Source organism: Borostomias antarcticus, assembly GCF_949987555.1.
Source record: "Borostomias antarcticus genome assembly, chromosome: 12".
Lineage (NCBI taxonomy): Eukaryota > Metazoa > Chordata > Actinopteri > Stomiiformes > Stomiidae > Borostomias > Borostomias antarcticus.
In genome coordinates, this window is record NC_140245.1 from 23607663 (window position 1) to 23629691 (window position 22029).

Sequence of the window (22029 nt, forward strand, 5' to 3'; positions counted from 1 at the left end):
GCTATCTGTCTGACCCCCCCCCCTCCCCCGGCTCTAATACGGCCCCCCCCCTCCCAGGGGATCTGTCTGACCGCGCCCTCCCCCGGCTCTAATACGCCCCCCCCCCCCTCCCAGGAGATCTGTCTGACCGCGCCCTCCCCCGGCTCTAATACGGCCCCCCCCCTCCCAGGAGATCTGTCTGACCACGCCCCTCCCCCGGCTCTAATACGGCCCCCCCCCTCCCCGGCCCCCCCCCTCCCAGGGGATCTGTCTGACCGCGCCCTCCCCCGGCTCTAATACGCCCCCCCCCCCCCCCCTCCCAGGGGATCTGTCTGACCGCGCCCTGCCCCGGCTCTAATACGCCCCCCCCCCTCCCAGGGGATCTGTCTGACCGCGCCCTCCCCCGGCTCTAATACCCCCCCCCCCTCCCAGGGGATCTGTCTGACCGCGCCCTCCCCCGGCTCTAATAGGCCCCCCCCCTCCCAGGAGATCTGTCTGACCGCGCCCTCCCCCGGCTCTAATACGGCCCCCCCCCTCCCCGGCCCCCCCCCTCCCAGGGGATCTGTCTGACCGCGCCCTCCCCGGCTCTAATAGGCCATCTGAGGAAGCGTTGAGTAACGGTGCCAACTTGTAAAGGGCAAAGGTGGGAGGAGCCGGGCCCATCAGCACGTCAGGGACGAGGGCCAAATGACTCTGGATGAGGCCTCGCCACGATCGATACAGAAGATAGATGACTCGGCCGCGTCCAGCTTTTCCTTTTTATTAAAACAATGTTATTAATCTGTGTTCATACAGAAGCTATTACTCTGGATGGAAAGGCGCTATTGATCGGCCGGGCTTTGGAAAAGTCGGTGGTGGGGGGGGGGGGGGGGGGGGGGGGGGTTGGGTAAGTATTTGATCTTTTCATTAGGTGCTCTTGTCTTGTCTCTCTGCAAAATATCATAAGCACATTTAAGGGGGTGGAGGGAGGGAGAGAGAGAGGGAGAGAGAAGGAGAGAGGGAGAGAGAAGGAGAGAGGGAGAGAGAGAAGGAGAGGGAGAGAGAGAGGGAGAGAGAGAAGGAGAGAGGGAGAGAGAGAAGGAGAGAGGGAGAGACAGAAGGAGATAGAGAAGGAGAGAGGGAGAGAGAGAAGGAGAGAGGGAGAGAGAGAGGGAGAGATAGAAGGAGAGAGAGGAGAAGAGAGGGAGAGAGAGAAGGAGGGAGGGAGAGAGAGAAGGAGAGAGAGAAGGAGAGAGGGAGAGAGAGAAGGAGATAGAGAAGGAGAGAGGGAGAGAGAGAAGGAGAGAGGGAGAGAGAGAGGCTGGGTTGAGTGAACTTTAATTACAGGGGAGAGAACGGTGGGAGCGATGTGAACACCTGAGGCCTCACTGTCAATTAGCCCCTTTTCCACCGGTCAGAAATCCACCAACACCGCCAACATCTGGCTTTTGTCTTTAGTGTGAAAGGGTACAATCGGCGTTCGGTCCCGGGACAAACGACTCTGCAGTCAGGGATGTTTATCGGCCCTCTCTCCGATCGGAAGCGATGGAAACATGACGCCCGGGTCGACGCGGGTCCCCTTTAAGGATAACGAATGACAAAGCCCAGATAGCAAGCGGATCAGGGCCATATACAGGCCAGATCTGGCCCTTGTGGCTTAGTTCCGGCCCATATATGGCCCAGAATCAGTACACATCCGCTTGCTATCTGGGAGATTACAGGTTTACAGAATAGATCAGGCTCACTCACACTGTGAAAAGGGACCAGCATGGCCGATTTACCGTGAAGAGCACTGACCCTCAGAACATAGGCCAAAAAAAGGCTGAATCATCGAATAGGCGCATTCGATATTTATTTGTAGGTTCATTCGTTCATTCGTTCATTCATATCATGTACAGGGAACTGAGACAACATAAAAGTGTTCACACATCAGCCGTGTTATAATATGGGTGGGGTTGCCGGGCAGAATTCATATTCCAGACCAACCTGGTCTCACCTGGCAGACGTCAGAATTCGACGTATGATGCCGTCTATATATGACGTTTGGAGGCGATGGACAAACGTCGAATTCTTGTCCAGACACACAACCACTGCAGGCAAGACTCTCCTGAGATCGGATGCAAGCCTAAGTTATTGCAAAATCATTAGATAGGATTTAACACATTTACTGTCACATTTTACTGCGGCTAGGAAAATTTATTATTTATTGAATGAATGAAGGGACAAATTAATGGGTTAGGTTGACAGGGGCTTGGGGGGGGGGGCGGGGGTCCGCCACTGTTTTATCAATCAGTCAGTGACAAACTCACTGTTACGTGCTGGGTTATGTGACACCCGGGCAGATGAGGTGATTTGCGCCTCTTTTCTGTCCCCTTTTCGTTCGTGACACAGCAGAACAACGCAACAGAAATTCATCCTCATCTAGTGGGAGACTGGGGAGGGCTGAGGAACGGTAGATTAGGGGAGGGCTGAGGAACGGTAGATTAGGGGAGGGCTGAGGAACGGTAGATTAGGGGAGGGCTGAGGAACGGTAGATTAGGGGAGGGCTAAGGAACGGTAGATTAGGGGAGGGCTAAGGAACGGTAGATTAGGGAGTTTCAATCATCATTAGCTGGCTTTACTGCGTTCATATGCATCATATCAATGGCTGTGCTAAGTTTGGTGTTAAAAGAGTATTAGATAGATAGATAGGTACAGTAGATAGATAGATAGATAGATAGATAGATAGATAGACAGACAGACAGACAGACAGACAGACAGACAGATACATTAGATAGACAGACAGACAGACAGACAGACAGACAGACAGACAGACAGACAGACAGACAGATAGATAGATAGATAGATAGATACTTTATTAATTTATTAATCCCCTTGGGGAAATTCAATATTATTAGATAGATAGATAGATAGATAGGTACAGTAGATATATAGATAGATATATAGATAGATAGACAGGTAGATAGATAGATAGATAGATAGATAGATAGATAGGTACACTAGATAGATATAGATATATAGATAGATAGACAGGTAGATAGATAGATAGATAGATATATAGATAGATAGATAGATAGATAGATAGATAGATAGATAGATAGATAGATAGATAGATAGATAGATAGATAGATAGATACTTTATTAATCCCCTTGGGGAAATTCAATATTATTAGTGGAAAAAGAAGGGAGGATGTGTCGACTGAAATGATTTGAGCTACCTCCAGGTCAAGGAAATAAAATAGATGGCCAACCAATCCAACTCCCTCAGAACCCAGAGGTCTTCATGAAATGCTGAAATACTGTCTTTACCGTATATCAGCATTATCACTGTCCATGGATTTCTTGGGCTTTTTCTGGGTGTGCGTGACGTAGTGGCATTAGCCAGATAAATGAACAATATTAAATTCCTTCAGTTCATGTCTCTGAAATTCCAAGCCCAGGCGCCATTCAATACAGGTATAGAGGAAATTCAACAGTCACCCGTAAAATAATATTCTTGTGTTATTTTTTATTAAAATACCTGTCTATACAGCGCAGTAAATCCAGATACTGTAGCTTTTCCGTCAGAGAGAGAGCGAGCTGCCCGTTTCCTGCCGGCCTGTGTACTGGCTCTCTGGCCCCGGCTTTGAAGAGCACTCCTGTTTGTTTACTCTGCTGCTTCAGATTGGCCCGATGCTTGGTTAGATTTCCATCAGGAGCCAGACGGAGGTCAGCGCGGAGGGCCAACCTGAAGCGCCGCGCGTGTGTGTGTGTGAGAGAGAGAGAGAGAGAGAGAGAGAGAGAGAGAGAGTACAGTAGCTGACATGTCTGTGTGTGGCTCAGAGCAGAGTAACGGCTGTGTGTGTGTGTGTGTGTGTGTGTGTGTGTGTGTGTGTGTGAGGGCCAGGTGTGTGTGAGAGAGATAGAGAGAGAGTGCAGAGTACAGTAGCTGACATGTCTGTGTGTGGCTCAGAGTAGAGTAGAGTAACTGCTGTGTGTGTGTGTGTGTGTGTGTGTGTGTGTGTGTGTGTGTGTGTGTGTGTGTGTGTGTGTGTGAGGGCCGGGTGTGTGTGTGTGTGTGTGTGTGGGGGTAGAGAACGTAAAGGCCTCCATGGAATTCCCCTCAGCCCAGGAGGAGCCACAGCTGCGTCTCTCCTTACCCCTGCTATAAAAGACCCCATAGACAAAAATGGAATCAATCCTAAATTGAATTCCCACTACCTATATTTCATTTAGCTTAATGAATATTTCATGGGGGCCGAGTATGAATAAAGCACTAAAATTGCGAGCGGAGTGGGTAATTCTCCTATGCTTAAATAACTTGCGTCAGGGAAGTCACATTCTGGAACATTCTAGCAGAAAAATGGAAGGTTGCTGATGAAAGGTGCTTTAATGAGAAAGCCGTTATTACAGTACCATAAATCATTTAGCTGGGAGAGGCGATGGCAAACCCAAATGACATTGCCCTGTGCTGATTGCCCCGTAGTTACAGTAGAGCAGTGCTACCTTGGAGTACAGTACAGAGGAGAAGAGGAATGTTATGTTTTCTTCGATGAAACCACAATCCTGGACTCACGACACGTAGGTGTGGTAGCGCTCAACAATCAAGCTAAAATAATGTTTGAAAAAAAATAAAATATAAAATAAGACGTGAATATACAATATACTATACAGTACAGCGAGGTTGTGTATTAGTGGCGTATCTACTTCAGTCTACTTGATCGAATTCATTTGTGTCAGTAAGCATCCCTGTCAGGCGATATCACTTTTGCATGTTTCAGTCCTTCCTGAGATTGCACACGGCTCAGGTGTTGGTTTCCCAGCATGCATCTCTTTGTAATCCCCGTGTTCCCATGGTCACAGCGTTGATACCACTGTGGGGATTGATGTCTTTCATTAACTGGCGACAGCGCGGACCACCACTGCTACGCCATGCTCCTTCACTTCTTTATGTATCGCCCTTAACCAAACGCAGCTCAATAAAACTCAATAGCTGGGTTAAGTTGTAACCATGGAGATTACCCCATCATTTATAACGATATTCCACCCTCGTGTTTCTATCCGGTGTTATAGTGCTGGCGGATAGATGGACAGCGCGGACGCCTGGGAGCTCATTTAACCAGGCCGGCGTTTCTTTACCACTATAGAAAAAGGCACAAGAAACAAACAAACACATTGTTTCTACAGCCCCAGAACATGAGAAATAGATTTACTGTTGGGAGGATTTTTCGAGCCGTAACCCTGACACATTTTGCGAGGGGTGTGGAGGAGTAGAATGATGTCTTTGTGTGAAGGCAGGTAGCAGACACTGAGATCTTGTTCTGGCGTATTTGCTTGGTTTGGATTTAATCAGACTGGCAGTTAGACTCGCACTAATAATTCCCTGTTGAAATTCAACTGGACAGCCGTGTCAACAGACCGTGGAAGGAATGCTTTGGAAAGGACTGAGAAAAAAAACACGGCCTTCGTGAAGTTAACTTTGGAAGAACAAATTGGCATTTCATGCATGTACAGTTGGCTTAGCCTTTAAAGTAAAGGTCCTATGGAAAACATTGATTATCAAAATAAGCCAAGGGTGAGATCCTACAATTTCTGATTTGTAGAGTAAATGACAAAATAGCAATACATGTTCCAAGAATATATATGTACAATAAATCTACAAATATATCAGAACATGCAAATCAAGTGTCTACATTTTTTTTTTTTTTTATTAAAAAAAATCTTAGTGACAAAATGACTTACATTAAGCAAACTAATTAAGACTAATTTACAGCAAACCAAATTAGATATTTGAAGCAAAGATAACAAGTCTATTCAGTAGCGGTCCTAGGCATTTTGGCGAGATAGGTGGGCGCCAGATGGCAGTATATATACATATATATATACATATATATATATATAGTTTAAACAATATTTTACCCCCCGCCCCATCTTTTAATTCCTTGACATGCACTTCACTACTTTTTTGTAATAAAATAATTAGTATTTGTAGTAATAAAAGTGCATTTGTGCCTTTACACCTATTGCCGTGCAGTTGGCTTGGTGATCAGGGGATGGTGTGTGTGTGTGTGTGTGTGTGTGTGTGTGTGTGTGTGTGTGTGGGAGGGGATGGTTGAAGCGGGGCAGGGTTGAAGCTCGCCAAGGGCACCGAATGACCAGCGCTGACTCTATTACAGGATACACTCATGCAGAGAATGGGTTTCTGTATCTCAACACATCTCCGCTGAACACACCCCAGGAAACGTGGGGTCAGAGCACTCCACACACCGTTGTCTGAACACACCCCAGGAAACGTGGGGTCAGAGCACTCTACAGGCTGTTCTCTGAACACACCCCAGGAAACGTGGGGTCAGAGCGCTCCACAGGCCGTTGTCTGAACACACCCCAGGAAACGTGGGGTCAGAGCGCTCCACAGGCCGTTGTCTGAACACACCCCAGGAAACGTGGGGTCAGAGCACTCTACAGGCCGTTGTCTGAACACACCCCAGGAAACGCGGGGTCAGAGCACTCCACAGACCGTTGTCGGCAGGCTACCAGAACAGGCTTGTTGCTTGTATGCTTGTTGTCGGTCTGTGAATATGCAAATAAACACGTGGGAGGTTGTTGAATGCCTGTAGGAATAATTTGTCTTGAGTTACAGCGTTTAAAATTATGGAAGCATCTATCTACCTTAGGAAAGACAATAGAAAAACAGAACACTACATACTGCACTGTGCACAGTATTTCCACAACGTTTCAAGTTTGGAATACAACCGGATGAATCACATCACTGCACATTTCTGTGTGATGCGCAGTCTTATCGTGTCTGATGGCTACATGTGTCCTGGGAAGCAGCTGGGAGAAGGTACAGAGATGCTACTGGCGACAGACAGTCCTAAGCCTCTGAACAAAACCAGAATAGGAGACACTTATAAAAGTGATTAATTCTGCCAGTCATAGACGACCGGGCCTCGGTATCAACGACAAGGACTCTAACTGACATAGCTCTGCATTAGTGTAAGCGCATTGATTTAATCCCTTTTGACAAGCCATCTAGTCATGGTTCCAACAACAAACAAATACAATTTCCACCAAGATACTTCAATTGTTTTTGTTTTCACAAGAAACCAATTAAGGCTTAACTGATTGGGAGTGACGAGGAGGATTCATTTTCAGTAATCTTTTGTTTCAGCGATGAGCGAATTCACGGTGATGACTGCACCCCCGCGGGGTGTAATTGATTGGCTCACTTCACACGACGTGATAAGTGAAGTTAACGACGAGAGAACCACATGCCTTCATAGTTGACAGAATGAGAATGGAACGGCGCTTCTAAGTGGCTTTCACATAATATTATCCGCCACAGTTCACATGAGGAAGCGGTGACGCACACATTTGACCTGCAAATAAGATGTAAATGGTTTCGAAAAAATTCTGCCACTACCTAATGTGTCTGTTTGCTTCACTGCCATGCCATATCCTAGAATAACGAGTCTCTAAGTCAAGAGAGAGCGTTTATACCTCCCCCACATCACACATTCCCGTTTAAAGGGGAAGGGAGATAGAGCTTTTTAAGCCACAGCCCCCAAACCCAGATAGCAAGCGGATCTGGGCCATATACAGGCCAGATCTGGCCCTTGTGGCTTAGTTCCGGCCCATATATGGCCCAGAATCATTACACATCCGCTTGCTATCTGGGAATTGTGGAACGACTTGTACTCACTAGCCTTCTCAGGGGACTAATGATAAATGTCAGTAGGCTATCATGTAATGTGTTATTTATTTGGCTTGTGTTGTCTTGCATTATCTGATTGTGCGTTGTTGCTTTGCGTCACGTTGTCTTATATGTGTCTTATTGTTTTGTTTTATATTGGCTTGTATTTAAGTGTATTTAGTTGCTTTGTAATTAATATCTATGTGTTTTATTTATGTACAGCACTTTGGTCGGCCTAGGCTGTTTTTAAATGTGCTTACAAATAAACTTGACTTGACTTGACTTGACACACTCCCGACCCCTCTGCGTTTGATGCAAGGTTATATTAACCTTCATATCTGTGTTCACATACTGTACTGTACCAATACTTCTCTTCCCAGATAGCAAGCGGATCTGGGCCATATACAGGCCAGATCTGGCCCTTGTGGTTTAGTTCCGGCCCATATATGGCCCAGATCCGCTTGCTATCTGGGTTTCCACCTATTCAAAAATGCCATTGCTTCCCACTTTAAATCCAATTGTACAATCTATAATAGCAATATATCTCTTTATGTTATGAAATGTCTCTAATCCCTCAACTATACCCAAAAGATACATCTTTATGCTTTTGTTGACCTCAATTTTTAATTGTTGTTTTTTGTTGTTGTTGTGGTTTCTGTTGTTCTGTCTTGTTTTATGTGTGTCTGACTTTTACTGATATGTATGACATGATGTTGTTACTCTTCTTGTATATTGTGTTGTTTACTGTTTATTGTTTACTGTCGCCAAGGACCCCCTCGAAAACGAGATGGCACATCTCAAGGGGTATTTCCTAATAAAGTACTTCAATATAAATACCCTGCAACCCCCCCCCCCCCCACACACACCTCAATAAATATTATAATATATGCCAATACTATAGCACAGTGCATTGTGTTGGCTCAGCCAGGATAGACCCTATCCAGAACAGACACACTCCATCTCCTATTCACATGTAAATGAGGGGTTAGAGTATAGCGTTTCAAATATGCATCCAGTGTGCATCTTCTGATTACACAATCCAGTCACGTTGGCATATGATGTTTGTTCTTGCAGGATATTTCCAGTCACCACAGCAAAGTATGCTACTCTCATGCATTTGACATTAGCATATTTCCATTTTGCACTTGCTCACAGCATAGAAATCATTGCTCATCAATTAGCACCTTATTGCTTGTATACAAAACAGCACTAGCTGCCAGAGGAAATGTGCTAAATAATGTAGAATTAATATAATTTATTCACATCCAAACACCTATTTAACCCCCCGTACATCCATTACTGTGGTACATAGAGCGTGATCTGGGTGTAGGACTATGATCTGTGTGCAGAAAATCACACCGTAGGCCTTTTAACACAGCTTTTCCAAGTCGGGATTGTTGGGCCTTTATACAAAGGGTAGTTCCGACCTCGCAATCTGATTGGTTAAGAGCCGTTGTATATTCACAATATACCACGGGCAAAGCCTCTTTACCGTTCTATGTGAAATATTACTGCGCCAATTATTACTGCCTGTAAAAATGTTAGTTCCATTGCGTAACCGTCTGTTGGTTACATTACAGTTGCTCCTCAAGAAAAATGGAAACATTCAATGTGAATTTTGATTTGTTCTATCCGTCCTGTAGCCGACCACTCTGGTTTATCGTCAGCACTTTTGCAACTCTCAGTTGCACAGCAAAGGTAGGCTACACTTCGTTCATGGCTAGCTACGTTGGTCGGGAGTATTCATTTTGGCTGCTAGGGCTGCCATCGTACTCCATAGCATAGTTTAGGAACTACCTTTCTTGGCGTTCACTAAATTCGATATTAGACACTGAAATAGTCGGTATTCATCCCATAAATGTTTCCCGATGATGTAACCGTTGTAAAAGCAATAACTCACTTGAGGGTTGTGGTATATGGCCAATATACCATGGGTTGTGCTGGTCGAAGGCACTATGGGTTATAGATTTAAAAGCCGATAGATAGATAGATAGATAGATAGATAGATAGATAGATAGATAGATAGATAGATAGATAGATAGATAGATAGATAGATAGATAGATACTGCAGTTAGATAGATAGATAGATAGATAGATACTGTAGTTAGATAGATAGATAGATAGATAGATAGATAGATAGATAGATAGATAGATAGATAGATAGATAGATAGATAGGTAGATAGATAGATACTGTAGTTAGATAGATAGATAGATAGATAGATAGATAGATAGATAGATAGATAGATAGATAGATAGATAGATAGATAAATTACTTACTAAGACAACTTTGCTCACGGGCCCATAAATGCGTCAAGGCTACAGCTCGTCTCATTGGACAGCTACGGTAGCGAGCGTTGCGCAGCAACGCCTCTGATTCCGGAACATTCCGGCATGCATCTAAAACCCCGCATAGGGCGGCATCATCTGGATTCGTTTGATTTATTTTCAACCTCGCTACTCTGTACGACTCTCCTCGCAGTCTCTCCTCTCAGTCTCTCCTCTCAGTCTCTCCTCTCAGTCTCTCCTCTCAGTCCCTCCTCTCAGTCTCTCCTCTCAGTCTCTCCTCTGTCTCCTCTCAGTCTCTCCTCTGTCTCCTCTCAGTCTTTCCTCTCAGTCTTTCCTCTCAGTCTCTCCTCTGTCTCCTCTCAGTCTCTCCTCTGTCTCCTGACAGTCTTTCCTCTCAGTCTCTCCTCTGTCTCCTCGCAGTCTCTCCTCTCAGTCTCTCCTCTCAGTCTCTCCTCTCAGTCTCTCCTCTCAGTCTCTCCTCTCAGTCTTTCCTCTCACTCTCTCCTCTCAGTCTCTCCTCTGTCTCCTTTCAGTCTCTCCTCTCAGTCTTTCCTCGCAGTCTCTCCTCTCAGTCTCTCCTCTCAGTCTCTCCTCTCAGTCTCTCTCAGTCTCTCTCAGTTAGGTAAGCCCTTTCCCCTTGAGGCATCTCTGGTCATATCCAATTTTGGGAACCACAGGAGGGTTGATGGCCTCCAGCACAGTTTGAAGGTGGAGGGAACTATAATTGCCTGTTGATGAATCTATCTCCGTTTTGGTTTCGGAGGGTTTTTTAGGATCTTTAGAGAGACTGGATTCATTTGAGCTTCGGTAACCTGGTTATACGGAGCTGATGGAGTGTTTTGGTTGGTGTGGCGGTGGTTTGATAGAACGCAAACTCCTGCTCTCGTCCTGAAACAACAGCTCAGAGAACGAATCACAGAGACTCACAGGAATATTCTGAATCATCTATGCACGATATTCTGAATCGTACACGCAAGTGTGTGAGTGTGTGTGTGGGTGTGTGTGTGAAAGAGAGGGTGAGAGGTGGGCAGAAGGAGACAGACTGCCCTCCCACGCATACAGATGGGCGGTCTTCGCTGCCGTGTGCCAATAGAGATCAGAGGAACGGGAGAACACAGATCCTTTCTAACCGAGGAACCGAGGGTCTAGTTGAGGAACTCTTCCAGCTGTCTAACAGATAGGAGACAACCGGCTTGTTTGTAGGTGTCGCGTCTGACGCCGACGCTATCACAGACTCGTATTGTATCTGCTGGCAGAGGTGGTAGCAGGGGGGCAGACGCACTCAGGGTACTGATTCACCACCCTTTTGACAGACACGGGCCTTAAGTGGTGCTGTAAGAGGGTTTTAAGAGTGAATATTCACTGAAGTACAGTACTTAGAATGGCAGTTTGGGGAAGGGTTTTTGTGCCAACGGCAAGCTCTTAAAAGGTGTGAAGGGTGGACTTGAATGGTTGAGTACAGTCGGAACAGTCTTTTTGACTTTTAACAGTCCGTTTAGGACAGTGAGTTCAACGGCGGAATGGAAAATCTTGGAAAATACGAAGGCGATAACCCAACTCACACACAGTCCATCCTCAGAGGACAGGGGGGATATCATTGGCTAGAATTCCCATGAATCGGGAGGTTGTGGGGAGGTCCAATTACACCGGCACACAAGCCGCGCAATTAAAAAGAAATGAGCAAATAAAATCGATGTGGATCGCTTACACTGTGGTGACAAAGAACTCAACAGAGGACAACACGGGCCTAAATCTTAATTAGCCAGAGTAAAGAAGGTAGAGCGAAGGCAAGTCCAGTAATAGACAGCAGTGGATCCTTTGTGCAAAGAGTATGGACGTTTTTGATGGCTGACGTACAGTACTGTACAGTGCTCAGATAGCAAGCGGATCTGGGCCATATACAGGCCAGATCTGGCCCTTGTGGCTTATGGTGCGTTCGTTTGTGGTCGGAGGTGGCAAGTCGCAAGTGGCAAAATACCTACCTCCGACCTGTGTGCATTCGAGCTATATACCATTATATCACAGTTACCTAGTTATATCTATATACCATTATATCACAGTTACCTAGTTATATCTAGTGCATTCGAGCAACTGGGGGCTGAGAAACATATCCGAATTTGCGACGAGGAAGTGCAAGTTCATGCGGTGTTTTATTTAATAATTCCTAGTAGCAAGTCGCAATTTGCCACCTCCCAGTTATAAACGAACGCACCATTAGTTCCGGCCCATATATGGCCCAGAATCATAACACATCCGCTTGCTATCTGGGTGAGTAATAGCTTACTCACATATGAGCGTTCCCTTATTTAAAAACGAGAACATCGGGGCAGACGCGCTAACGTTTGCGAGCGCAGCGTAAACAGCGCCTCGGGCAGTCCGCAGCAAGCAGGTGCCGTGTTTCTGCAGTTTGCGTTGGATGTACAGTTCAAACCCAGATAGCAAGCGGATGTGTAATGATTCTGGGCCATATATGGGCCGGAACTAAGCCACAAGGGCCAGATCTGGCCTGTATATGGCCCAGATCCGCTTGCTATCTGGGAAGCCTGCACCTCAGTCTCCATCAGTACACGTACAGTACGGGTACTGCCCTCAAACCGTCATGTATGCAGGGAATATATATACCGCAGTCTTGCTTTGTCCATAATTATTATTATTATTATTATTAATTATTATAAAATTGTCTTCCTGTACAGAAACCATTCTAGCTTTCCTATGTTCAGCGTGAAGATAATTGTTCAAGCTGTCTTCTTAAGCTTAAGAAGAAACTTCTTCTTAAGAAGAAACTACTTCTTAAACTTTAAGAAACTTCTTAAACTATGGTGACACAATCTATAGACAGGCTTCTGTGACTACCCTGAAACCCCTAGACTTTGTAGGCTATCCCTCCCTGGCATCTATTCATTTTCTAAAGCCAATTATTTACAAAACCTTGTAGCCCTGATGGTGCCAATTGTAATCAGTGAATGTCTGCATTGTGAATGCTCCAGTTTGATCCACTTTATAATTGTAATTTACTGCATTTGAATAATTTCAGGCCTTAGTACATCAAGACTGCATTTGAATAATTTCAGGCCTTAATACATTGAGACATATTTAATCTATCTGAGACCAATTTGGTTAGTGGGCTTTGCCACCTCGAAAAATTCTAACATTAGTTCATCTGCCCCTTAGACTTAGGAGGGAAAGGAGGTCCACAACTGCCTCTCAGGATACAGGTGTGTAGGTCTGTGCAGTTCTCTATGCAGTAGGGCAGGCAGACATGATATTACCTCATCATTTCTCTCTCTCTCTCTCTCTCTCCCTCCCTTTCCATCTCTCCTGCATTTCCCAACAAGGTGCTGACAAGAAAAACGATAACGCCGCCTTGGTCATGATAGTGAGCTGAGAACGTGTGACTGATGGCCTGGTGTCACTCATCCTGCTTCCCTCCTCACACACACACACGCCCGCGCACGCTCACTCACACACACACACACGCCCGCGCACGCTCACTCACACACACACACACACGCCCGCGCACGCTCACTCACACACACACACACGCGCTCACTCACACACACGCAAGCTCTCACTCACACACACGCATAAATAACTATGAACTTGCACTCCTCCTTCAGTGACGACCTCCCTGCTTCACAGCTAAGTAGCTGCCCTGGAATATCCCTGTCCAATATTCTATACACAAACGCTGGCATGCAATGCAGTGTTAAAATTCAAGCAACACAATGCAATGTTTTGTTTCTGTCAACAGCCTAATCAAGCCCTCCATATTCTATTCCTCACTGAACACGCTGGATCAAAGTAGCAGAGAAACTCGTGTTAGGATCATTTTCTCATCGATGTACCCACGTTATATACAGCGTACTGTATTTATCTAAACCCATATTTATGTTGCGGTTACAGCCTAGCTACATACAGTAAAGTCACAACGTTGTTTGCAGAGAACTCCCATTTCCCAGAATACAATCTAGAAACATCTTGTACTGAATGATTGTGACATCAAAATCCTGGTGTTTATTTTCATAGGTAGTCATGGATGGTTCGCTCTCATAAGTACACACACAGGAAATTAGATGGGTTCTAGGTTTGGTTAGTTATTACAGCTCAGAATAATGTTCCAATCTGCTCCTCCCTTCATTTTCAATATGCACTACCTGAGTATAACGCTAATTTTCATTAACGCTGAATAACAGTGTTCCGGGAGAGTGTGCTTCCCAGTTACAATGTCTGGTGGAGAGAACGTAGATTGGGAGATAGTGAAGGGATGCACAGAGAGAGAGAGAGAGAGAGAGAGAGAGAGAGAGAGAGAGGAGAGAGATAGGGGGAGAGATAGAGAGAGAGAGACAGAGAGAGAGAGAGAGAAAGGATGTACAGAGAGGAGAGAGAGATGGGGAGAGATAGAGAGAGAGAGGTAAAGAATGTACTGTGAGGGGGGGAGAGAGAGAAGAGAGAGGTGCAGAGACGGAGAGAGAGAGAGAGAGAGAGGGGGAGATGAAGGAGAGAGAGAGAGAAAGAAAGGATGTACAGAGAGAGAGAGGGGAGAGAGAGAGGTAAAGGATGACTCTGGGGGTGGATAGGGGGAGAGAGAGAGGAGAGATGCAGAGAGAGAGTATGTACGGAGAGAGAGGTGGAGAGATGTATATAGAGAGAAACAACTGGGCTGAACCAGGGGAAATGACTTTCACTCAAGTGATTTCACAGAGGAAGATCAGACACATTGAAAAGACGGGGCATCAATTTGTCTGTCAAAGACTCAGATTCAGAAGTGTGCCAATGGGTACATGCACTGGGTATTTTGTTCTGATGTTCTCAAACTGCCGCTATTTCAGGCTTGAAGATAAAAACCTAACGGCAGACCCTTCAGTGAAAGCCTTCTGTTCGACACTTTATACAGGATTCACTACAACTCAAGCTGTCTGAGTGTTCAGAGTAAAGTACAGTAGGACTCCACTTATCCGAACCCAACGGGACCGAAGGTCGTTCGTATCTCTGAAATGTCCGGATGACTGAAACTTATGTTAAAATGCACCAAATTCAATAAGTGGTATACTTGTTCCATATAGACTCATAATAGACCGATAAATAACCTTAATTACTTGTGAAAATGCATCAAAATTGCAATCAAATAGCCAACTAAACACATGTAGCCTAGCCTACAATAGATCTACAGTAGCCTATAATAAAATAACCGAATTTCCACTTGTGCTCCCCGGGGGTGTTTGGGTACAGAACTGGAGTCATGAGGAAGGACTGTAGGGGACACACTATCATCTAAAAAGGAACATGAGATATGAACTGAGATGATGCTTTGGTTCTGTTTAAGGATGGGCAAGGTTACCGTTGTAACATTAACCAAACCTAAAACGAAACACTTATCAGGAGAACATTGCTCTATGATGAGACCGGATCCCCCCCCTCCCTCGGCTCACACACACACATTCAATTATCCCGACCCACACCTGGGGAAAAAAGCATATTGGCCTATTTGACAGCTTATAACAGTTAAACAGGCCTACCGTTGCCTATGTGACGCCTGACTGATGAACAAAAAGTTTTGCAAAACAAAATAATAGTTAAGCCTACTGCAGCGCAAACATAAAAAGAATAAAATGATTCCCTCTAGCATGAGACCTTGGCTCAGCAGTAACGTTATAGAACCACACGACACACTGGAAACAACCCAGATCTCCTGTGAGGGAAAATAATTACCTTAACATGAATAAATACAAAAATATCACATAGTAGACTTTGTAACCTTATAGACTCAAATATTTTCCAAATTGAGTTACCTACTGTATAAGCCAGCCACCTCCAAAGTCACCATCTCGCAACTCGGAGAAGAGAGGACATCACAATGAAGGAATTAATACCTGCCCTTCAACGGTACTAAATAGCACACACAAACAATCACTTAAACTGCTTTCAGGGTTGATAAGTCATTGAGCGAGTGCAACAATTATGTATTTTGCATTTTTTACTCCCATATTTTGCACGCTAGGGTAGGAATTATTACATATTAATTTTGGCCAAAAGTACTAATTGGATAGAGTGTGCAAATTTGCGCACTTGAAGGACGCAAGGCTCCATGCGTTCATAGATCACCTGGCACATTTCTCTGCGGGTATGAAGGCCTTTGCACACGTTTTTATATGTCATTTAATACATCAGGCCCTCGGCGCGGATTCATTGCAAGTGAGAAGAGTTTGTGGAGCCCACGCTCTAATGTCTTTTCACTTGTGGTAAAGAACATTCTAGAGAAAAACATAATCTGTCATACGAGTCAGCAGTGTACAGCAATGTTTCCAGATGTCCCCTCGCTCTCCTCAATCTGAGAGACGCGCGCTTAGCGGCCTCGCTATAACAACCAGACGGTCACTCATCACTGTTACCGGAGCCTGAGAAAAACCGACGAAGAGCTCCCCCCGGTCTCTGACCTTTGAGGAGATTGCCGGAAACTTCCGGAGGAATCAGAACAAAGAGGCGGAGCTAAAAAAGGTCTCTGGAACCCCATCGACGACAGCAACCAACCTTTCATCTCTCTCCTCCTCGCCTTCATCCGCAGGTTAAATCCAGTCAAGTTAAACGGCGAAGGAGACAGGCCTCGAATCCCCTCTACTGTCGGCTCGCCAATCAATGCTATTGATATACTGTACAGTACAGTGACATTTAAGCTGGGGAGAAGTCCTGAGGTAAATGTCACGGAGTGCCCTTCCAAACCGGGGTTCTGTCTGTACCAGGACCAAACGGACCTCAGCTGATAATGGATGATTCTGGAAGGTGAAGAGGAGAGAACACTAACAAAGCCAATCTACAGCATTAACTCCCATAATGCAAAGATGCGTTCCGCCGGTAAAAATCGACCCCTGACACGTTTAGGGAGAGCTGCGTCTCCGAGAGGCTAATCAATAGCTCTTGGAAGCTGCAGTGTAAGCTAATCGAAAAGCTTTAGCAGGAGAAAATGAATAGAAAATGTCAGAGAGAATCAAAAAAATAAATCCGCTATGAGGCAGAAAGCAGCCCGGGGGTAAGACGGTTCTGATTGCAACACACAAACAAAAGCAATTCCTGTAAGAAATGTATGCCGCAATTAAAAATCCACTGTTTCTATGCCCTAGGGGTGTTCTCATCACACCCAAATGTATCTCTCTGTTATACAACAACCAATGTTTGCCAATTATTAAGTCTAAGGCTACCTACACACTTATGTTGTGTGTTTTTCTTTTAAAGTGCAGATTTAAAACGGAAACGACACACCTGAAAATGCATGTGGTCTGCAATGCACTTACAGTATATAGTGCTTTTATCCAAGTGTCCAAGGTTCAGTGTCTTGCCCAAGGACACTTTGACATGTTGTCAGGAGGAGGCGGGATTCGAACCGCTGACCCTACGATCACTGGACAACCCACTCTACCTCCTGAGCTACAGCCGCCCCAATGCCATGTCACATGACCGTTCTCGTGCGCTGGGCATGTGCGTGTCGGTGTAAGCAGGCAGCAGATTGTCTACTCTGCGGTTGCTTGTTTAGTTGAGGAAAATACTACAGAGGAAGAACAGCAATGGCGAAAAGTTCTTCACTGGTGGAACTACAGTATACTAGAATTTAACTGCTACGAGGCGTTTTCAAAAGTCTCAATTTTAGGGGTTTGAAAACGCGGGAATAGTGTGGACGCTAGCCGTGAAGTAACAAAAGTTGTGTTCTAAAACGAAAACCTCATCCTCTTCCCCTCTCCTCTCCTCAGAACGAGATGCACCGTTTTTAACGTGTCTTTGCTGTCAGACATCACACTCGCAGCGTGGCGCCGCCTCGTCTCCAGACCGAAAAGGCGTCTCTGTCGTCTGGAGAAAACACGCGGCACCTTGTCGCCTCGTTTTTCCGACAACAGTCCTGTCACGCACGGACTCAGTGGCTCAGAAGTGTTTTGTCTGACACACTCTGTGGGGACCCCTCTTCAGAAGCTCAAGCCCTACCATATTTGGAATGAGGCGCATAACAATTGGCCTACAAAAGAACAAGAGGGAGCGCTATATTTGCATGCTCTGGAACCATTATACAGGAGAGCTTATGCAGCTACCCTCTGAAGTATAACTCAGTACGAGGCTCAGCTTGAAACGCCATTGGAAATGTGTTTGCCTCCAATCTGTTCTCCTTTATCAATCCCGAACAGCAGGAGCCGGAGCACACACCATGCCAGGATTCCACGGACACAAAAACAGCATCTCAGAGAGCAAAAACCAACTGGTTGCACCAATAAGATGTTAGTTCTCTTAAAATCCCTTAAAGCCGAACAAAACATGCCATAGGGCTGTATGAGGCTATTCAAACAGTGCCTCGTCGGAATCGCACGCACACATGCACTCGCACGTACACAAAGAGGAAAGAGACACACACACACACAGAAGGTTTTGCATCATTCGTGTGTAGAGAACGTGGCGGTGCTTACTGATGAACAGGTTCCACTCGGGGTCGAGGTCGGCCTGGTTGCCTAGGCAGCCCCTCATCACGTTGTGGCAGTAGTTGTGGCAGGGTTTCAGCCCCGGGACCCCTCCACAGTACGGGCAGTACAACATCTTGGTCAGCGCTCGGACACAGGCGGGAGCCACGTTCACCTGAGGGACAGACAGAGGGACATGAGAGGACAGACAGAGGGATATGAATAGTCTGTTGTTATGTTTTATTGCTGTAACTTTGTTTTCTGCTGCCTTCTTGGCCTGATCGCTCTTGAAAAAGAGATTTTAATCTCAATGATGCCTATCTGGGTAAATAAAGGATCTGATTGATTTGATTGATGAGAGATGAAGCCTATTGTATTGTCCCCATACGACGTGTTTGGGCAACTCGTCTCGTGAGAACGGTCACTGGAATGTAACACAGAGCTTTCCATAAAGAGATGGATAAAAACCTAAATCATACTACAACACAGAGAGAACAGATTTAAAAGAAACAAAGTAAAATAATTAAAAATTAAAAGATAGAGTAAAATAGAATAAAAACTATAAAAACAGAGAATACAAATTAAGAACACAACAATATTAAAACAGGTAAAGCTACGTGGTAAAAGCAAAGTTAAGAAGGTATGTTTTAAGAGCCATCCTTTCTCTTTCCACTGTGGCCTAGTGGTAGAGTGTCCGCCTAGAGACTGGGAGGTTGTGGGTTCAATCCCCGGCCGGGTCATACCAAAGACTATTAAAATGGGATCCATTGCCTCCCTGCTTGGCACTCAGCATCAAGGGTTGGAATTGGGGGGTTAGATCACCAAATTATTCCCGAGCATGGCGGCGCTGCTGCTCACCGCTCCCCCAGGGGATGTGTCAAATGTCAAGAACACATTTCACACACTCAGGTGTGACAATCAGTGGGACTTTAACCTTCAAGAGCTGTAGACCTCCTAATCAAACTAAACCTCAGAGCCCCACCCCAATGTTTGTTTAACTTTAACACATAAACGTTCTCTGACTTAAGAGGACAAATAAAGGGTATCGTGGGCATCAGGAGGTGAGATGACAGGTTGGGGTAGATTTCTCGGCCCAGCCGAACTCTCTGTGAAGGCGGCGTCTTCGCTGCTGGTCCGCGTTGCACATTTGCTTCCCTTCAAAGGAGGAGAGGAAAAACAGTGGGAACGTCTGTAATTGGCCTGTCGGAGTCCGTATTCATGCTCGACTTCAGAGTTCAGCATACGCTCAGAGTGTGTGTGTGTGTGTGTGCGTGTGTGTGTGTGTCAGGTGGACTGGCTCGGGTGGGGTCGACGCAGTAGTCATGACTGAAAAGAATGTGTGTGTGTGTGTGTGTGTATGGAGCATGTGTTTGTGTGTGTGTGTGCGTGTGCATGGAGCATGTGTTTGTGTGTGTGAGAGCGTGTGCACATGCACATGTACGTGGCGCTTCAAACAAGTGCCGGAGCGCAAGTGTCGCTGCCTTCAAATCAAGAAGCGCTGGGAAAGCAGGTGAAGTGTGATAATCACGCCGCTAAAAAAGGCACAGGAAAACAGAATAACACATGTGGGGTCTTCTTGCTGCCACACGGATTCGCTCTGAGATTCGGTTATTAGTGAGTGAACTGACACTCTCCACTTAGACAGAGAACTCCTTCAATAGCAGGGTATAAAGAGTGTCGGAAAGGTCTAGGGAACTAACTACGGATGGAGATGACAGAAAAACGATGAGTAGATTTTGTTCTTCTGGGGGCAAAGAGAAAAGAGAGAGGGGAGGGGGGGAAGTCTGTGTGGATCGGTAGCACCATGGCAACGTCTGAGATGAACAGGAAGCAGACGCTCTACATTTAGTTTTCAATCTGGCAGTCAAGATTTTTTCTCTCCCTCCTGTTTGGTTTGGATGTTTAATCAAATAGGTTTGCTCACACATCTGTCTTACAGGAGCTACAACTGTGTGTGTGTGTGTGTGTCAGTGTGTGTGTGTGTGTGTGAGAGGGAGAGAGAGAGAGAGAGAGAGAGAGAGGTGTGTGTGAGAGAGAGGGGTGTGTGTGTCAATGTGTGTGTGTGTGTGTGAGAGGGAGAGAGAGAGAGAGAGAGAGGTGTGTGTGTGTGTGTGTGTGTGTGTGTGTGTGTGAGAGAGAGAGGTGTGTGTGTCAGTGTGTGTGTGTGTGTGTGAGAGGGAGAGAGAGAGAGAGAGAGAGAGAGGTGTGTGTGTGTGTGTGTGTGTGTGAGAGAGAGAGGTGTGTGTGTCAATGTGTGTGTGTGTGTATGAGAGAGAGAGAGAGAGAGAGAGAGAGAGAGAGAGGTGTGTCTGTCAGTGTGTGTGTGTGTGTGTGTGTGAGAGAGAGAGAGAGAGAGAGAGGTGTGTGTGTGTTTGTGTGTGTGAGAGAGTGAGGTTTGTGTGTGTGCGTGTGTGTTTGTGTGTGTGAGAGAGAGAGGTGTGTGTGTGTGTGTGTGTGTGTGTGTGTGTGTGTGTGTGTGTGTGTGTGTGAGCACATAGAAAACAGGCTCCAGTACCAGATGGGTCTAGTGGAGAAGGGTAAAAGCAGCAGGGATCAAAACGAAGCCGGTCAGACAAACGCATTTAAGACGATGTCTTGAGAGCAGCTTTGACCAGCGGAGCGCTGTTGATTTCATGGCATGCACAGATGTGAGTTCTGCTAATTATTTTGATCAGCGGTGCGAGCTACAAAACTATTTTTTTAGAGCTTAGAGCAAACGAGATTCAGGGATTCAGAGCGAGGATAACAGAATACTGCAGGCATACATCTGGACGGCCGTCTGCAGGGATTCTGGGCCTCTGAAAGAAATATGTAGTTGTCTCCTTAAAGATGGCCGCACGCCAGCTTGGAATGGCAGCAGCAAGAAGTCACTCTCTCTACAACGGAATTACTGCTCTGCTAGCTAGCCTACTGGCTTGAGTAGCAAGCTCAGTGCTCACCAATCAAATCGTCATCCGTTCCTAAAAACTTTAGTAAACTTTTTTCTTTCTTCCTCCTGTTCTTTCTCTGTTCAGTCTTTTCTGGGAACCAGACCTTCGTGAACACGGGGGCCCGGGAAAAAGTCAAAGACGCCACCTGGCGGTGGTGCATCACTAAAACGAAATAACACCCGTCTGAAATCCCACGAGATTTCCAACGGGATTTCCCTGCCAAATACCGCGACGTGAAATGCTGCAGCAAGTTACATTCTTAGGTTCCCACATCTGTACACACGTTTCACAGTTTAACGGGCGGAAATTGTATTTCCCCATCACAGATTATGTTGATTGAGGTGATCTTAATTCAGACGTTTATGGGCCTCTTCCTGCCCAGGGCCCTCTGAATCACCCCCCCCCCCCCCTTTCCAACGTCCCTGCATGTAGCCCCCACCCCCTGCACATAGACCCTACCCCCTGCATATAGACCCCGCCCCCTCCCCCTTATACTTGGCTCAAAGAGAAAGGAAATCAACCCAGATTAGAAAAATTGTTTTATAGACAGTTTCTCTTGTGGCATTCCGTCATCTTTCCAGCCACAAGTCCTTCCTTCCTGACGTTCAAATCCGAAGAGCTGTATTAAGGCTTTGAAGACATCCTGCGTTAGCAACAGAAACTGTAGTTAATAGAAGCTTTTTGTACAGCGATGTGGCTTCCACGTTAGGATAAGCGCTCTGTGAAACATGTTCAACTGGAGTAAAAGAA

The 22029-nt window shown here is 45.8% G+C and overlaps 1 protein-coding gene across 1 annotated transcript in view; it reads right to left on the reverse strand.

Moving 5' to 3' along the window:
- The window catches only part of gpc6a (glypican 6a), a gene marked incomplete at both ends in the record, with an annotated part of 128691 nt that overhangs the window by 25821 nt on the left and 80841 nt on the right, over positions 1 to 22029 (reverse strand). Inside the window, one exon of the mRNA XM_084446525.1 lies at positions 18359 to 18524. Within this exon, the coding sequence (XP_084302651.1) occupies positions 18359 to 18524 (166 nt within the window). The remainder of the gene's footprint in view (positions 1 to 18358; positions 18525 to 22029) is intronic.